The 19057-nt window shown below is 37.2% G+C and overlaps 1 protein-coding gene and 1 pseudogene across 8 annotated transcripts in view; both read left to right on the top strand.

The window, feature by feature from the left end:
• TBC1D5 (TBC1 domain family member 5) overlaps positions 1 to 19057 on the top strand; it is a 542532-nt gene that overhangs the window by 308663 nt on the left and 214812 nt on the right. For 5 of the 8 annotated variants that reach the window (XM_034662029.1, XM_034662026.1, XM_034662027.1 and 2 more), the window contains 2 exons: positions 4560 to 4595; positions 14490 to 14592. In XM_034662029.1, the coding sequence (XP_034517920.1) occupies positions 4560 to 4595; positions 14490 to 14592 (139 nt within the window). The remainder of the gene's footprint in view (positions 1 to 4559; positions 4596 to 14489; positions 14593 to 19057) is intronic. The other 3 variants (XM_034662030.1, XM_019795438.2, XM_019795439.2) reach the window with 1 other exon arrangement.
• LOC117802636 lies at positions 4606 to 13470 on the top strand (annotated as a pseudogene).

Here is a 19057-nt window from a genome sequence, read left to right as displayed (position 1 = left end):
GATTCCTGAAAACTCATTTTTAAAGGCCTGAGTTCATTACCACCCTGTTTATGAAGCATTTTCCAGTCTTTACAATTGGAAGTAATTTGTGCCTGTTCTATGTTCTAGTAGAATTTCTTAATAACTTTTTGATGATATTACTTAATTTTGTTGGGTCCTATATTTACTTAGACCTGCCAGTGTATTAAATCTGCCAATGTATTTAGTACATTTATATTAATATCATCAGGGTGCCAGGCACTGGAGCTGCCAAGATAAATATGGCATGGACCCTTAAGAATCTCAAAGTCTAATAGAGGAAGCAGCCAAAAAAAAGTTACATTGCAAGATAATTGGTGCTGTCAAGGAAAGAGTATGTATGAGTCCTCTGGTGTTAGTCTAGGTCTCACCTTTCAGATCTACTGGTAAGCCCTTAGAGGGCATGAACCTGATGTTTTCGTGCCACTGTGGAGTCAAGTTGATGCTTAATAAAGGTTCTTTGATTGTGAACCTTACCACTGATGATCCGTATTGTTCAATTTTAGTAGTAACAATCTTTAACATTTTTAGTCTTCAGAGACATAAGCACGCTTTGAAAAAAAAAAATACTGTTATTAGCCTTCTAGTCCGAGTTTAAACAAGATAATTTCATCTCATAAGCTGTGTTGTTGCCATCATTATTGAATTTATTTGATCTGAATATGTCACTGTATTAAATATTATCTTCTCCTCAACTAATTTTAATATTCCTTTATTCTACTAGCCTTTTTTTGCCTCAAAGCATTTTGTATTCATTTCAATTAATTGTTCTTTATGTCAACCTAATGAGGTTGTTACTGTTCTCATTTTTATTACTGAAAAAACTGATAATCAAAAGGTAAATCAAGGAACTTCTAATTTACAGCATTTCTAATTCAGAGCTTGAATCGTCCATCTGAACCAATTTTGCCAGGCTTCAAAGGCTATAACATTAAATAAAATACAGTATTATTTAAAATGATGGGAAATACTGAGTTTAGAATAGAATATCATTTCCATATTAGATGCCAGAGAAGTCTGTTATTTGGTCTGTCAAGGTCTATTCTAAAAGTGCATTTGTAGTGTATATAAATCATTTGCAACTTAACATATTTATAAGCTATTGCCAAACAGTATCACTTTTTCTTTAGATGCATTCTTCCTCTCTCTTGAATTAAATGATTAAAATTCTTTAACTATTATCACTGTAACTTTGACTGTATTTAAAATTTATCTGATTGCCTGTTCGATATGGTAGTCACCATCTTCAATTCTTGGTCTTTTATGTTTCTGGTTATTGTAGGGTTATTACAGTAGCACTTCAGGCTACTCCATTCATCAGTTAATTACCTTCTTTCCTACTTCACTCTCCATGAAATGCATGGATCTCTAAGAATTCAGCTTTCTTGTGTTAGTGCTTCCTTTTGGTTATAGTTTTTATATGGATCAAGCTTTAGATATAATCGATATAAGCAAACTTTGTCTTCTGAGTTTTTTTCTTGTAATTTGATATTTTTTGGATTAATTATTGCTAAAATTCCCTTTTTAAAACTATAAATGTGTGCTGTCCAGGCACATGTAGCTGTATAAATTTAAATTAATTAAAATAAAAAATTAAGTCTTCATTTACAGTAGTGATATTCTGGCTATTGGATGGGACAACACAGATACAGAACATTTCTATCATAAAAAGTTTTACTGGGCAGTGTTGTGTAGGTAATTCATTGTTATATATTTGTATATGATATGAATGTCTGCATTTCATTTTTTATTCATAGTGAATTTTTAGATACGGTGTATGCTAAATACTTAACTTTTATTTCCTTCCTCTGCCCTTAAGAGTACATCCATGAATTTTTACAGTATACAAGTCTCATCTGAGTTTTTAGTCGAACTTAGTTATTGTAGTAGGCAACTTGAAATTAGACTACCTTGCAAATTTTTCCTATATTAATGATTCACAAAAGTAATTTTACAAGGTGAACTAATTGATTTTTAAAATCTCTCTTAAAGTCCACCTTCTCCAAAGTTCCCATTTGGAGAGAAATAACTGCCAGTCCTCTCGTCCTACACTGTTTGCCACACTGTACAAAGTTAAGATGTCCTAAATATTGGTCCCTCTTATACAGTTTTCTCCAAGCCCATTTTTTTACTTAAATAAATAACAAATTCCTTAGGGAAGGAAGGTTTTACAAGCAGTTTCAGAGCAGAATTGATTTTGGTTTGTGTTAATGCAGACAATCTGCCCAGTGTTAAAATGTTAAAGAGAAAAAAAAAAACACGCAAGCTGCCATATTCGTGTGATCACACCAAAATAGCAGCTTGTATTTATATTTTCAGTCTCCTCGAGGTGGACTGCAGGCACACATGAATGAGTGGATGTAGTTGGTGTTGTGTTGCGATTTTATTTAATGCAGGCAGAGTACATGCTTGTGCATGCACGACCAGCCCTCACATATGCACTTGTTCACAGCCGGGAAAGCGAAAACGACAACACAAGCCGCTCTCTAAGAGTTGTCGGCAACCTGTGTGTGTGTTTCTTAAATATTAAAGAGGGGAAAAACAGATTTTCAGGAACACAAGAAACAATTCTTCTTGTCAAATGGCCTGTAGTCCTGCCTCATTTGACAACATTTAAGGTAAAAACAAAATATTTTATTATTATACTTGCATATATATATGTGTGTGTGTGTGTGTGTGTGTTTTCCTGTACTGCTCCTGTTTTTAACATGCATTTTTCCCATTTCTTTTTTTTTTTTTTTAAAGATTTATTTATTTATGTGACAGAGAGACAGCCAGCGAGAGAGGGAACACAGCAGGGGAGTGGGAGAGGAAGAATCAGGCTCCCAGCGGAGGAGCCCGATGCGGGACTCGATCCCGGAGCGCCAGGATCACGCCCTGAGCCGAAGGCAGATGCTTAACGACTGTGCTACCCAGGCGCCCCCCATTTTTCCCATTTCTGTTCCATTTAGGCACACAGGTTCTTACTACACATTTACTCCAATTTATAGGATTTTTTTAAATTTGAGAAAAGCTCTTTAGTACTTGAGTGAAAATGTAGATGTATTTGCTGCAGAACAGACAGTCATAGTGCTTCAGTTAGCATCCTGTTGCTCCTGATGTTTGGAACTTGGAAGCAGTGCTACATGTGGCGGCAGCACGGACACATTACCGTGAGCTGCCGGCCAGAAGAGCTTTTGCTTTGAGATCTGCCTTGTTCTAAATCAAGCCGGGTTTTTCAGGACTGTGTATAGTTGTGGGATCACACATTAAAGAAGGTTCAAAAGTAAAGTCTGGTGAGTGGTCAAGTAATAGCTCATCCTAAAATATCCCTACCAGGTATAACCTGTTTAGTAGTAGAACATAATCTTTTCAGAACTTAAGCGCAGATTCAGAATTGAAGCTACCTTAGTACTTCAAGGGTAAATGCTTTGAATTACTTTAAAATGTTTTAATTGTTGAAAAACTGCAAAACAGAGTCAGCACTTTCAGTTGTGAGAGTCTTGTACTTAAAGTGCATGCGTCTGTCTACTTACATATTTTTTTTCCTAATTTTTCACCTTTATGGTATGAGTAGAAAGTTTTTGTTTTTGTGCTTTTGAGGCAGGGTGGCAGTGGGGTCAAGGGCTTGCTGTGTAACTCAGGACAATGGAGAACTAGATAGAAGCTTTGATGAAAATGTCTATTAGATGGTGACACAGCCCATCTCCTGAAACTCCAGCCACACCTGCCCTTCCCCACTATGTATTCTTTGCTATTTCCTGTCATCATACCCCTTCTGCTTCATCAGCTCACTTGTAAGGCGATTTCAAACTCCCACCTTCCATGTTAGCCTCTTGGAGATTCTCTGCTGTCCTCTTGGGCTGGATTCTACCTGTTGTCCTCGCAACAGGTTTCTACATTTTTTTTTTTTTTTGTACTTTTTAAAATCAGTATTCACCTTCAGTTTGTGGCCTGTGAAAGCTGTATTGCTCTTGTCTTTATTAATTGGAGAAACAGTGACAGCAGAACTCTGTCCTAGCCTTTCTTCTGCTTACCTTCCCACCTCCAGTCCCTGAGTCCATAGATTTCACTTTCATTTTTCATTGGTTTGTTTGTAGGTTTGTGGGTTTATTCACTCATTCAACAAACACTACTTGAGAAAAATTACTATGTACTAGCTACTGTCCTGGAAATTGAAGGTCCTCATAAAGAAAATAATGCCTGTTTTACTCTTTTATAGATCATGTAATTACCTCCTTTTAATAAATCTGTTAAATGTCTGTTTTCTCTCCTAGATTTTCTTGAGTGCTTAGTTCTTATGCTTTGTATCTGGCACTCATAATAGGCATCTGTGTTATTGATAGTCATCTAATTAAATCTCTTTATTTTGCAAACCTGGAAAATTGAAACTAAAAAGAACGTGACTTAAGGAAATATAATTTGTTAATGGCCAAAATGGAAATAATGCCTGGGACTCCCAGTCTTTCCACAACTCTGTAATATTTTATGTTAATGTTGTTTGCCTAGATTTAACACTTTTTCAGTTCAAGAAATATTAAGTGAATACTTTTTATATGCAGAGCACTCTGTGGAGCGAACAGGAGATGGAAACATCGGTGAGTTATTGTAAGTCTTACTCAGAAAGAAATTAAATAAATATGGCTTATGCCCCACAGGCTGATACACTCTAATGCAGAGTTTCTCAGCCTCGGGAGCGCTGACATTTTGGGCCAGTTCTTTGTTGTGAGAGGCTGTCGTGCAGTATAGGGTGTGCAGCGCCATCCTTGACCTCTAACTGCTGAAGGCTCTGTGAGGCGTGCTTTGAAATCTTTCCAGGGCATCAGGGCATCTTGTCTGACGGAGGGTTCTCGGAGGCACCACTTCAGAGCTTTGTGAGGTCTCAGCGAAAGATTTTACACTCACTCCCTCGGTTTCATCTTTAGACTTTTTTTTTTTTAAACTGTGTTTTAGATTTGATGGTTGCCCAGAAGCAGTGTCATAATGTTAGCATCATTTGCTGAATAGAGAGGCTGAGAATGAGAAGAACCTTTACATTTAGCAGTTCTTCTTCCTTTTGCTTCTCTCCTTTTGCGTTCTACTGTCAGTACAAGTATAACTCAGGCAGCACCTTCAGCACACCGCCTGGAGAGCTCCTTAGCTACATCACCCAGCTTATGTGGTACATTTCGTATTTCTGTATAACTAGCGGCTGCCACGTTGCCACTATGTAACAAGGAAGCTTTTCCCTCCATTTTTCCTATAACGTTTTCCATATTTTCATTTAAACCCTCACTGGCTGCCAGCAGCCTTTTTCATATCCTTAATACTTCACTGGTGCTGTATGCAAGGTCCTTTGAGCTTCTGCCCAGTCCCATAGACACTCCTTCCATGTATTTTATGGTTTTTTTAATAACACCCCAGATTCAAGTTTCTAAACCTGTATTAGTTTTCTGTAGCTGCATAATAAGTTGACCAAAACCTAGTGACTTGGAACAATAATCATTTATTTCATAGTTGCTGTATATCAGCAGTTGGAGAGCAGCTTAGCCAAAACGTTCTGGCTCAGGAGTCTCATGAGATTGTAGTCAGATATCAGCTGGAGCTGCAGTCATCTGGAGGCTTGACTAGGGCTGGAAGATCCATATTGGTTTCTCTCCATGTGGATCTCTTTATGGGACTGCTTAAGTGTCTTTCTCCAGAGCAACCAATCCAAGAGAGGAGAATATTCTAAAGAATTTGCACATGTATTTTTAAAACCACCACAGTCCACAGGTAGCTTCCCAAGCTTCCCGGATGACCTTTTCTCTTCTATCCAGCTGGAAGGAAAAATGTGTATGGGGCCCAACTGAAGCAGAGGTGGGGGTTGAATTTTGTGCTCTTACATCACTTCCACTCTCATTTCATTGGCTAGCACTCGGTCACATGTCACAGCTCACTGAGAAAGAAGCTGAGAAATTAAATCCAGCTGTGTGCCTGCAAAGACGAGAAAGCAGATTTGGTTGAATAGGGAGAGTGGTGAAGTCATCAACCAAAACAGGGAGCACAAGAAGAAAAAGTATGCCTGCTTTCATTCTGTGTGAAATTGCTTTTCTTGATGGTTTTTGCTTGATTTTCCACTTTTTCTTTGATAAAACAATAAACCAGAAGAAGGTATTATCATTATTTTGGTGTTTAATAGTATTCTAGGGAGTTTCCATCAACTCATTTTAAATTTTGGATGAATGCTTGTTTTGGAAATTCTGTTTTTGAAGTATGGGCATAACATCAGTTATTGTTCCTTCAAGTCCTTCTGTGCTTCTCTGTCCTACTGCATGATTATAAACCTTCACCAAGGGCTTTATTGTTCCCCCTGGGGCATCTTATTGAATACTTGCATCTTCAGTAATTCATCTGGGCCCAATGCTTTGTCTGTTTTAATACTTCTAATTACCTAATTATGTACTATAATGCAGTGACAAGGCCCTTTATCATTTCACTGTTTTCTTAACCCTTTTTTTGCGTAGGTATTTGTTTTGTTTTGTTTTTTGTTTTTGTTTTGTTTTGTTTTGTCTCTTTGTTGTCTGAGGAACTCTTCCTTATAGATGGCCCAGAAATTTGCCTGGCTTCTCTTTATTGTCTGCTGTATTATGACAGACCATTGCCCTGTTGAATATCTTTTCATTTAACTTACATCAGGCACCTGGGTTCCTGGCTATTGGGGCTCTAAAGGTGTGTGCTTGTTCTCCATCCCTTACTTCCTGAGTCAGTCGCATATACTGCAGTCACATGGGAAAATACCCAAAAGGTACACAGAATAGTCTGGTTGTTGTAAACTACTTTTGTGACAGAATTAGTGGCCATTCTGTCATTCATTTAGATGTCCACAGCAAGTATCCATGAACAAATGTAATAGAAGTCAACAAGATTTTTCAAAATTATGCTGACCTTACTTCAGGATAAGTAAAAATTGATGAAGGGTAGTTTTTTTTAATTACATATGTGTTTTAGATAATGAAAGAAGATAAAATGATAGAGTTTTACTATTTACAATCTCTAATGAATTAATAGATCTAAGCAATAATTATCAATGGTTGCTAGCATCATAAAAATAAATAAGCTAATATATGCATCCTGATGGAAGTACATAATACCAGCTATATCAGTTATCTGTTGCTGCATCATAAACCACCCCAAAGCATAAAACAACAGGATTTATTTTGTTGATGAATGTACAACCTGGGCAGGACTGAGCCGGACAGTTTCTCTCTGTTCCACATGGTGTTGGCCAAGTCTGCTTGAAGGGTAGGGGCTGGAATCATGTGAAGGTTTGTTCACTCCCATGTCTGGCTGTTGAAGTTGGCTCTCAGTGGAGACCTTCTCTACAGCTGTGACCTCCACCTGGCCCTCCTGTCTAGCTGCTTGACTTCCTAGCAGCGTGGTATCTGAGTTCCGAAGATGTGTCCAGACAGAGAGCCAGACAGAAGTTGTGTCACAACATCACTTTGCGAGGAACTAGTCATGAAGGCCAGCACACATTCCAATGGTGAGGAGTTAGGCTCCTCCACCTTTTCACAGGAGCAGTGTCAAAGAATTTGTAAATGTGTGCTAAACCATCATACCACCATGAAGAATTTTATTGAAAATTGAATTTGAATTTGGTGAAGTCTCTAGACCTTACTACCAATTTATAGGATATATAGGAGGAGGAATGTGTTAAATAACAAAATAGAGGAACAATAAGAAAAATTCAGAATGTGGGAAGTTTTGACACAATAAATAACCTGGCTTCTTTAACAAATACGTTGCAGAGAAAGAGAGACAGAGATGGCGGAGAAAAGAGAGGGGAAGAATAAATCTCAAGAGACAGATCAACAAATTGTAGTGTACGGACATTTCTTGGATCTTCAACAAACTGAAATAAAATAGGGAAATTTGCACATTGCCTGGATATTTGATTTAATTAATGGATTATTTTAGTAGTAGTAGTGTTAGAAAGGTACATGGTTATGTTTTTAGAGCCCTTTTAGAAATACATACTGCATTATTTATGGATGTGACATCTCAGATTTGTTTCAAAATGCAGAATTGAGGGAGAAATATATAGGAAGCAAGAACTGATTGGTGATGAAATTGGGTGATGGATATATTGAGTCTACTATTGTCTATTCTTTAGAAATGTTTGAATTTTCCATAACAAAAGTTTTTTTTTTTTTAAGTCTTACAATGAAAACTATAATGCCTCTGAATTTTGGGTTATTTCAAGATGCAGAACAAAACTCACACGTCAAAGTTTTATATCTCTTGATATCAATTTGCAATATGTAAAATTTGATTATAAAGTTCCTTCACATATCTTGAGAGAGAAACTGCTGTATTTTAAATATTGATCAGTTAAGTTAGAACTGAAATACTACTTTTTTTTCTCCATCAAGAAAATCAAGAAAAATCATAGAGTCCCTTGGAGAACCCTCATTTTTCCAGGTCCCTGTTTTGGGATGTCCCTGTTCCCCATGGCAAGACACCTAGCTTCTGACACCATGCTGGGAGGGCCAGAGCCCTGCTGGGTAGACCCTCGGACTTTACTGAGCTTCCAAGACCCTCCTAGCAAGTCAGGAATTGGGTGGGGGGTTGGGCCAGGCACTGAAGTATGGGGGAATTCCCTGTGCCCACCTCACCCCAACCCAACCCACAGTATGAGTTCTGTAAGGGGATGGCATACTGTGGACCTCAGGTTGGAATGGGGCTGGTGCCCAAAGGCAGCCTGAAGACCTCTCAGGTGGAGGGTAAGTCAGGAGCTGGGGTGGAGGGAACTCTGAGGGGGCCTCCCTCCAGCCCTGCACTGCCCCACCTGGGACTGTGAAGCTGGAAAAGGAGAAGCTGGAGCAAACCCCAAGGAATCCTGGGACATCAAAGCTCTGCAGAAAGACCTGGAACATTTGGCCAAGCTTTTGGAACAGAAGAGGATCATGCTGGAATATACTCAGGCAGATGTGGGACTCACTCTGGGGGTTCTCCTTGGGAAGGTGTTTAGCCAAATGACCATCTGTCATTTTGAGGCTCTGCAGCTCAGTTTCAGTAATGTGTAAGCTGTGGCCCCTGCTGCCTAAGTGGGTATGGGAAGCTGACAACAGTGAAAATCTATAGGAGATACGCAAAGCAGAGACCCTTGCGCAGGCCTGAAAGAGAAAGCGAACAGGTCTAAACAAGCCAGAGAGAGGCAACCAGGAGGACCTGTGCCTGCAGTGCCTGAAACCCACCCTGTAGCCAGTCAGCCACACTGCCTAGCAGCTCCGCCTTGGGAAGGCTGTGGTCTGAGTGTGGTTCTGCACTGGTTGCCAGAAGGACAAATTATCAAGCAGTGACTATTTGCAAAGAGAGGATTTTGAGTCCCCTTTCTCAGGGGCACCAGTATGCTTTCCTTTGGCATCAGGGCCCCCTTTTGGTATCCCAGGCTATAGGTCCCCTTTCTTCACTCAGTCCCTTTCCCTGATGGTGAGGCCTTTTCCTCTGTGTCTGTCACCACTTTTGGCTCTCCTGTGCATTCAAACCAAGGTGCCTGACCTTCCCAGGAATGGGGGGCAGGAGGAGGGGGGAGGGCTAGTGAAAGAGAAACTGGCCTTTGTACAAGGGCTCTGGATTTAGTTCTTTATTCACTGGGAACGGATTTGGGAACACAAAGGGTTTGGGGGCAGGGAGTTTGGGGGGAACTGGTTGGAGGGAAGGTAAAGTTCAAGGATGCTCTTGTTTTTAATCCCCCACATCACTCATCACTTTGTTCTTAAATAAAAAAGTCTAGGATACAGTAAAAAATAAAAAATAAATAAAAAGAAGAAAAAGAAAACTCTTAGACTGTATTTTCTAAATTTCATCATGGAGTACTTATAATATTACTTTCTCTTTGGTTTTTATCTGTGTCAGAGTTTCAGTCTCACTTATTTACCATTTTCATTTTCTGGCCAAATGCAGAAATTACTTCTCTTGGACTTTCCTTTTCTGATAATAATGAAATTTATCTTCAGGCCCATTTGGTCTGAATTTTGTTCCCTTTATTTGCCTATTAGATATTTGGTTTGAATTAATAATAAACTTAACACAGTTTTAACTCAAGTTTTTCTCTCTACCTCATCTTTACAGAAGTTACTACCCTCCCTTCCTTCCTTCCTTCCTTCCTTCCTTCCTTCCTTCCTTCCTTCCTTCCTTCCTTCTTTCCTCACTTTTTCTTTTTCTTTTTAATGAAACTGTAGAGTCACTATTGATTTTCAAAATCTTAACAATTGTTGAAGCCAGCTTGGATCTGTATTCTGTGATTTTCATTATTGTTTCAAAAGTAAATTTGCCCCGTGGTATTCAAATTACTTTACCTATCCTGAATCAACACCAGATGGCATGGGGTAAAAAAAAAAAAAATAGACATGTATTGGATGGCAGAGAAGCTATTTTGAAACTTATTAAAAAATGATTATTACTGGGGGACCTGGGTGGCTCATTCGGTTGAGTGTGGATTTTTGGTTTCGGCTCAGGTTGTGATCTCAGTGTGCTGGAATTGGGCCCCAGGTCGGGTCCTCCATTGGGCTCTGTGCTCAGCATGGAATCTGCTTGTTCCTCTTCCTCTGCTCCCCCCACCACCTCTTTCTCAACTAGTAAATAAATAAAATCTTTTTTTAAAAACCCAAACTGATTATTACTATTCCTAGAAAAACTACTCACTGTACTTTTCTCCCTTATTCTGATTTCTACAGATGGTGTGTCTTCTGGTTTGAAGCCTAACAATAAGACAATCAAGTATTTGTTGTGGGAAATGTTATTATTCAGGTGTATTCATCAAGCTTATGACCTAGGTTCTTCTTGGTAACTCTGAACTCAGGGAATTTTACCTAAATGTGTATGTCTGACTCACTTACAATTGATGAGTGAAGCGGTGGGAAAGTACTCCTGCCCTAACCACCCAGATATGGGGCAGGTGTTCATCTCTCTGCCTCAGAATCCCTACCTGTGACCTTCTGACTTAGACTGGGTAATCTCCAAAGACATCTTCAGCTTAAAACTTCTCTGAATGTAAATTCTTTTTCCAACTTCTTAAATAAACTTTTATATCTTTTAAATAACTTTTCTGTATCTTTCTACCTTATTTGATGCTCTGAAACCATCAGAATTTACAGAGCAAGTCATACTTTTCTAAAAAAAGAGGGTATCATGAAACTTCATAAATTGGCACTTTAGGGTTGTAGAGTTGTAGATAGTGTGCTGTTGCGTAGATATGCTGTGTCTGCCTAATACACATTTTTAGTTGATTGGGTATTTGCTAAAAGTGGGTAATTTAAATTATCTACCTGCAATTTAATTCTTGTAGCTCTCTTGTTTTTAATCTTGCAAGTGGTTAGTATGCATTTAAATGAAACTATGAATCGGTATGTAATATAATTTACATTTTTAGTAGTTAGGTATTAAACCCTTACTATATAGTTCATGGGTATTTGTTACAAAATGGATGTTGCAGTTTTTAGTACTTTCTTGCATAATCAGTTCAGATTGCATCAGCTACACAAAATTTGGTTGTGCTGGTGTGCATGGAAAATTCCAAAGAATAGTTAATGGAGGGGATGTGCAAAATCAGTTAAGCCATGTGATCTAAATTATGGGGCAGGAAGCCTACTTAAAGACATGGCGAGGATGGTAACTAGACTTACTGTGGTGATCATTTCGCAGTGTATATAAATACCGTATCATTATGTTTTACACCTGAAACTAATACAATGTTGTATGTCAGTTATACCTCAATTAAAAATAAGAATGCAAGGCTAGATTTAAGTCATCTAATGAGGAAGAGGGAGAAACAATTTCACTTCTCAGAAGGATTGATCTATTTTTACCTTAGTGACTAAGTTTTCCCAAGAAATTTCTCTTTAGCAGTTTATTTTAACTACTTACCTGTCTTACATCCTGATTACTTTAGTTTGGGATATTTGACTTCTTAAAGGGCTTTATCAACTTTCTTTTGTCCCAGAGAAGTCATTTAAAAAGTTTTTGTGTTTCTTTCCTACTTCAGTGCATTTGACATCTTTCTGGAACACCTTTGGCTTCTGTGATACAATTTTCTTGCTCTGAATCTACTTTCAGGTTAATTTTTCTCTTCTTTAAGAGCTAAGGTCACTGTGCCTAGTCACACTCCCTTGCCTGAGCAGGGAGGGGTCATCAAATGAAGATTCATGCAGAGATGGGAGGTCATCTTGCTCAGATCCATGGGTTGTTTATTACTGGCATCCAAAAAAGAGGTCTTCTTTTTGCTAGAGACAAAACCAAATATACGTGTTTGGGGACAATTGCACATCCAAGGGAATTTCAAGCAAAAGTCACATGAACAGATGAAGATAAAATAGGCTTTAATTTATTATAAAAATTAGTACCAGGAGGGGATGTTTCACAAACCACTAGCATAGTTAACCCAGGAACCCAGCCTGGACTGGGAAGAAAGCTATAACTCTCACAGGGAGCCAGAAAAGGATCAGAATGAAGCATAAAACAGCCGAAGTCTCCAGAGCAAGGCAGTTAGCCATTACAATATGAAGTAAAACAGCTCATTTTTGCTCTTTAAAAGACTCATTATGGAGTACTTTTCTGTTTTGATAAAGCTCTGTCCTTCCATGCTTTAGGCGCTCTTCCTCTTCAGCCTCTCTCATATCCACTTACTTTCTAGTTCCAAAGCCACCTAATTCACTTCTTTATCCCCTAACGTACCAATGCTCAAAGACTAATAATGACCTCTGTTTCTGCACACTTACTGCTTGCCAGGCACTGTTCTTGGTGCTTTAACATGATCTCATCTTGATCACAAGATCAGTATTATTATCTGCACTTAATAGGTGAGGCAGTTAAGCAATCGTTTACTCAAGATTATATAGCTAGTAATTATGCAACATGAATTTGAACGCAGGCTTTCTTCTCAGGTTTGTGATTTTTTTCCACTTTACTTCATTATAGTGCCCTCTTGTTCCTTCCTGTCATCTCTCCTCTTTCAAGGCTTATTCCCACTTAGAGTTACTCAAATATTATTTTCTTTGTTACTTACCTACTCAAAAATATAGAGCCACTTGGTGGTTCTTTCTTCATTTCTAGATTCAGCAATTCAGAGCTGTTTCCAAATCTGCCCCACCTTTTCTCCTGTCTCCTCGCCCCGCTCTCGACTGGCAGGACTTCATGGAAGGACTTGCCTTTCCCATTACTGATTCCCGCACTGTGCTGTACACGTGGAGTACTCATTGCCTTCTGTGCCTTCATCTTCCCTTCTGATTTGGTTATCTTTACCACTGATATTCCATCTTCCTCCTCTCCTAAAACTTCTTGTTCAAACCTTTTGTGATTGAACCTGTTTGACTGTTAACTTCTAGGTGACATTCCTTCTTCCCTTATGTATTCACTATGTATTACATTGCTATGTATTTGTTCTTTGGATTGTTACGATTGTATATTCTTTCATTAGAAACAACTATGTAGGGGCGCCTGGGTGGCATGGCGGTTAGGCGTCTGCCTTCGGCTCAGGGCGTGATCCCGGCGTTATGGGATCGAGCCCCACATCGGGCTCCTCTGCTGTGAGCCTGCTTCTTCCTCTCTCACTCCCCCTGCTTGTGTTCCCTCTCTCGCTGGCTGTCTCTATCTCTGTCAAATAAATAAATAAAATCTTTAAAAAAAAAAAAAAAGAAAAGAAAAGAAACAACTATGTAGGGGCACCTGAGTGGCTCAGTTAAGCTACTGCCTTTAGCTTGGGTCATGATCTCCGGGTCCAGGGATTGAGCCCCACATTGGGCTCCCTGCTCAGCGGGGAGCCCACTTCTCCCTCTTCTTCTGCCATTCCCCGCCCTTGTGCTCTCTGGCTCTATTTCTCCATCAAACAAATAAATAAAATCCTTTTTAAAAAATTTAAAAAACCCAACTATGTAAGCTCCTTGCAAGTAAATGCTGTGCCCTTATTCTATTTCAAATTACCTCAAAGCACCTGGTAGAATTTTTGATCCAGAGAGCATTTAAGCAATACTGACTAACTTGTTCCGTTTGAAGTCATCATTTTAATCAGACAAAACTAACAGTGTGGTCGTGTATAATAATTTAAATCCTGATACTGGCATTAAAAAAAAGATAATGATTTCTTCAAAAAGCTGGTACATCCAAAATTACATTCTAGTCCTAAAAACCAAATGGGCTAAAACAAAGTAATCCTGCACCCTAATTATATAGGCTATGATTCATTTTGCTTAAGAACTGTCATATCTACCATGTGAGGACTTTAAGCATATGGAGAGATTTGAAATATTTAGGTGTTGAAAGGTACCATTTCCCTCTGTGATAGAATAATTTCCCTTTTCTCACCCTTTTTTCTTTAACCTGTCAGTCCCACCAATGGCATAAGCTAGCTGCATGGCAAATACACACTTGTACTAACACCTAAAGTAGCCTTTGACACTTCTTAAACATGAGAGTTTGAGGGTAATTCTTGGAATTCTGCTAGTCAGTTTTAATCCTGTGTTTTCTTTCTTCAGGTTTCCTGAAATGCAGTTTTTCCAACAAGAAAATGTGAGAAAAATTCTTACAGATGTTCTTTTCTGTTATGCTAGAGAAAACGAGCAGTTGCTTTATAAACAGGTAATGAAAATATCGTACAGGTGGCATCCATTGACTCAAAATTTTCTATACAGCTTGACAAATGATAGAGCAATAATGTAGCCTTTATTGTATCCAAAGTTGTATCATAATAGTAAAGCAATCAAAGAGCTGCTTGTCAGCTGCATGGTGAGAAAAGTAAGCTCATTGAAGCACATATGCTTCTTCCTTATTATAAGACATTCCACCAAATTGTCTTCTATAAGGCGTTCAATCTTTTCTTTCAACTTTTGGGAGTTTGTTTATAAACAGCATCTTTGAAGCCAATCTAGTAATAAAACTTTTCAGAGTTGTATGTATAAATATTTCTAAATACAGCATTTATAAATATGTGACATGCCATGTAAAAAATAATCAAGTGTCCTTCTACTCCTTAAGATTTACTGGTACTATAACTTCAGAAAGTTCCTCTAAATTTTTTGAAATTTATGATATTCTTTGTTATCCAGATATTCATCCCGTTACTAAAGGAAAGAAGATTAAGATTGTTGGATAATGTTTTGCTCTCATTGAAATGTAAATTATTTATTTATTATATAAAGAAGTATCTAAGTTTCTACTTAAGCTCATGGTGTTCCAATAAAAATACAAAAGGTGAATATTTTTATGTATTTCTCAAAACGTATAGTAAGTGGAATTCAAACCAAATTAATAAATTCCCTAACAATCAGAAGTTACAATCAAAAGTATGTCCAAGTGTTAACCACCTAACTTCAATGTAATATAACAGAAAACACCTATATGGCTAGAGCAAAGTATATTATTTTTATTTTTTTTAAGTTTATTTATTTAAGTAATCTGTACACCCAGCATGGGGCTTGAACTCACAACCCTGGGATCAGGGGTCACATGCTTTTCTTACTGAGCCACCCAGGTACCCCTAGAGCAATGTATGTAATCTGAAATATACTTGATCAGTTTAAAGATAACAAACCACTGATGAATCACTTAACTCTGCCTCTGAAACTAATAATACACTCTATGTTAATTAATTGAATTTAAATAAAATAAAATTAAAAAAAATGAAGATAGTAAATTAAGTCCTATTCCAGTTGTCCTAAATAATGTATTTGTTATTATATAGATACAATATGCAAGGGAATTAATTTTACCTAACTTTAAATATTAGTAATATGCCTTCATATTAATTACATGGCCATAATCACCTTTTAGAATGGAAGATGGAAAAAATATATCCCATTCAAAATGGCAACCAAAACTATAAAATATCTTGAAATAAATATAACAATATAGTTGCAAAAGCTATGTGAAGAAAACTGTAAATGTTATTGAAGGGTGTAAAGCAAGAATTGAATAAATAGAAAAGTGATAGTATGTTTGTAGATAAGAAGGCACTAAATAGAAATATTACTTCTTCACAAATTAACATATAAATGTATTATTTAGTGATAAACTAAGAGAGAGAGGCACTTTTTAAAAACTGAACATAGTCATTTTAAACTTAGTGTCAAAAAGCATTACCGAAATTTTAATGGAGATAATACAGCTTAGTGGTTAAGAGCACTAGGTCTAGGCCTGAATCTGTTATTTAAATCTCAGCTCAAGCATTTACTAGCTACATAATCCTAGACACTTTACTTACTTAAATTTTCTAAATCTTAGTTTCATTGTCAGTAAGATGAGGGCAACAATAGTATTGACTTTGTAGAGTTAAAAACACATAGTGCTCACTAAGGGTTCTTGGTATTTAGGGTGTTTATTACTATTATTATCATTATTAAATATACTAGGGTTGCTACAGAATATAGGGGAAGGGAAGAGTGGCAAAGGGAGATGTGAAAACTTCTGTAGATATTCTGTGATCAAGCTAATATGACATTAGTGTGGGAATCAACATAGATCAGTGGAACAAACTAAGAACAGGTCCAGTTATATATGAATTCTTAATATGATAGGATATTTTTTTTTAAAGATTTTATTTCTTTATTCGAGAGATATAGAGACAGCCAGCGAGAGAGGGAACACAAGCAGGGGGAGTGGGAGAGGAAGAAGCAGGCTCATAGCAGAAGAGCCTGATGTGGGGCTCGATCCCATAATGCCGGGATCACGCCCTGAGCCGAAGGCAGATGCTTAACCACTGTGCCACCCAGGTGCCCCAAGATAGGATATTTTCATTTAATGGAAAAAAGGATATTGACTTGCCATGTTTGACTTCCCATCTAGAAAAAAAGTTTAAAATATACCTTTATTAGAGAATAAATTCCAGGTGGCATAAAGATATAAATATGAAAGCTAAAATTTTTTAATGAAATACTGTAAAAAATTTAGAAGAATTGTTTATAATCTCAAGGTTGGAAAGACCTTTCCAAGCAAGATAGGCTCTCCAGAAGTCAGATACAAAATTCAAGGACCAAAAACAAAGAAATCAAAAAGGAGACTAGGAGAAAATAAATATCAGTGTAGGACTTTTTGGAAGCAAATAACAGAAAATCCCTTTCTGTATGACTTAAACTCGAAGGATGCTATTAACACACTTTGCAAGAAGTCTAGAGGCAGAATGGTTCTGCAGCATTAGTTAGTTCAGTAGTTCAGACTCCTTTCAGTTTTTCTGTTCTCTCTTCATTGTGTTGGCTTCTCTCATCAAGCTTATCTCCTTGTTGTGCCCTTTCGTCTTTCCAGTATTTGAAAATACTTCACAGTAAAAGATTTGATGATAGCAAACCAAGTCAGAATAAAATTATCCCAAGTTATATATTTGTTTCCCGTTTTTCTTCAGAGAAAGAAAAAAGTTGATTAAGGAAGTGTTATAATAATGGAAACAAGTTCCACAGACAAGGAACAAAAGCATAATAACTGCACTCAAACATTTGTGATGTATGTGGGCCACTGCATTTGTAAGGAAGACTAGACAAGAATATGGAAGGTCAGATTCTTGATAATTTAGACAAAGTCAATCACTGAATAAGAAAGTATCATTATCTTACTCTTGGGAGTCCCTTAATAAGACTTAATTACTCCCTCTACATGTTTAAAATCCTATAGATTCTTTACATAGAAATAATACCTTGCTAAAGAAGGACTGAATATTTAGCCAGATCAAATTTGAGAAAAAAAACCTTGAGTTTCATCACAAGCTGTTAAAGCTATTATTTTGTACTAGGTGACACCCCGTTTAACATCGACCATATTGTTAATAGTTATGGGATTTTATTGAATTAATGAGACTGTTATCATGTAGTAGAATGTCTTGCTGAGTTAATTGAAACTGCAGAGATTATATAAATGGTATTAATGAACTTTGACTGCCTGATGCCTCAGCTTTAATAAAGACTGCTTGGTGGGCTAAATGAACACAGGCAGATAAAAGAACAGGTTCAATTTTGTGAGCCTACAGGCTGTTGATGAAGAAAACTTCGTTACCTTTATTTTCAACTGGCATGAGTTTGGAGTGCAGTGACTACTAACGATCCAGCAGGGATAAAGGCTTTAAGCAAGCAGAAATGCTGATGGTATAGATGTAAGCAAAATATACAGTTTGGGAACCAATAAGTATACTGGCAATATATTATGTTTTATTTTGCTTTGTCGAATTTACAGCATATTGAATTTATGATCATTCTTTCTAAATAGCTCTCTTTTCCTTTAAAGATGTTTATACACTTGTCACTTGTAATTACTAATCAGGTTTCACTAGTTTAGAATTAAGAGTGAAAGTAACAATCTCTTCCAAGTCTATTTGAGAAAATATCTCCAGTTTAGTTGGAAGTCAACAATGAATTTGTAAAAGGTTGTCTTAATGGTATTCAGGGACTCTTAATTTCCATTATACAAAGAGCACTCTTATTTATTGATTTGAAATATGATTTAATGTTTTTCATGTTCATATAGTAGTTCAGCATTTACCAATACATTGCTGTATGGAGAGGTAGATATTCAGTCAGTCACCATGCAGTGAGTACCTTCTATGTGCTGAGACTGTAGGAGGAACTGGATTTTTGTATCTACACAGAGATAGCATTTTGCAGTTTCTAATTGTATAGTCACTTCTGTGCTCATTTTATTATTGTGTGTCTTGTTCTCTAGACTGCAAGCTCTATAATGGTTAGAAACTTGCCCACTTCATTCACTTTTGTGTTCTCAGCATTATCATAGGTAGTTAATAATTTTTGACATATGAACTTGAAGATGAATGATGCATGATCAAATGGAGGATCTGGAGAGAATAGTATTGCAGAAACTAGAGGGAAGAGAAAATGTAAAGAAGGTGGGAAGATGCATTTAGGCAAGAACTCATTCTTATTAAACCAGCCATTAGTTAGAAAATACACTGGGGGGAAAAGACCCAATCTGAAGATCACTGCCACCATCACCAACAACAAAAACCTACTAAAAAACTTAGCAGTTTACAAACTTTTGGGTTGGAAAATCTGTTGTTCTTTAAAATATCTATTTTCTTCAAGTTAATTTTAATGCAATACCAATAAAA

Source organism: Ailuropoda melanoleuca, chromosome 6 (genome assembly GCF_002007445.2).
Source record: "Ailuropoda melanoleuca isolate Jingjing chromosome 6, ASM200744v2, whole genome shotgun sequence".
NCBI classification, from domain to species: Eukaryota; Metazoa; Chordata; class Mammalia; order Carnivora; family Ursidae; genus Ailuropoda; species Ailuropoda melanoleuca.
This window is presented reverse-complemented; position numbering and strand designations above follow the sequence as displayed.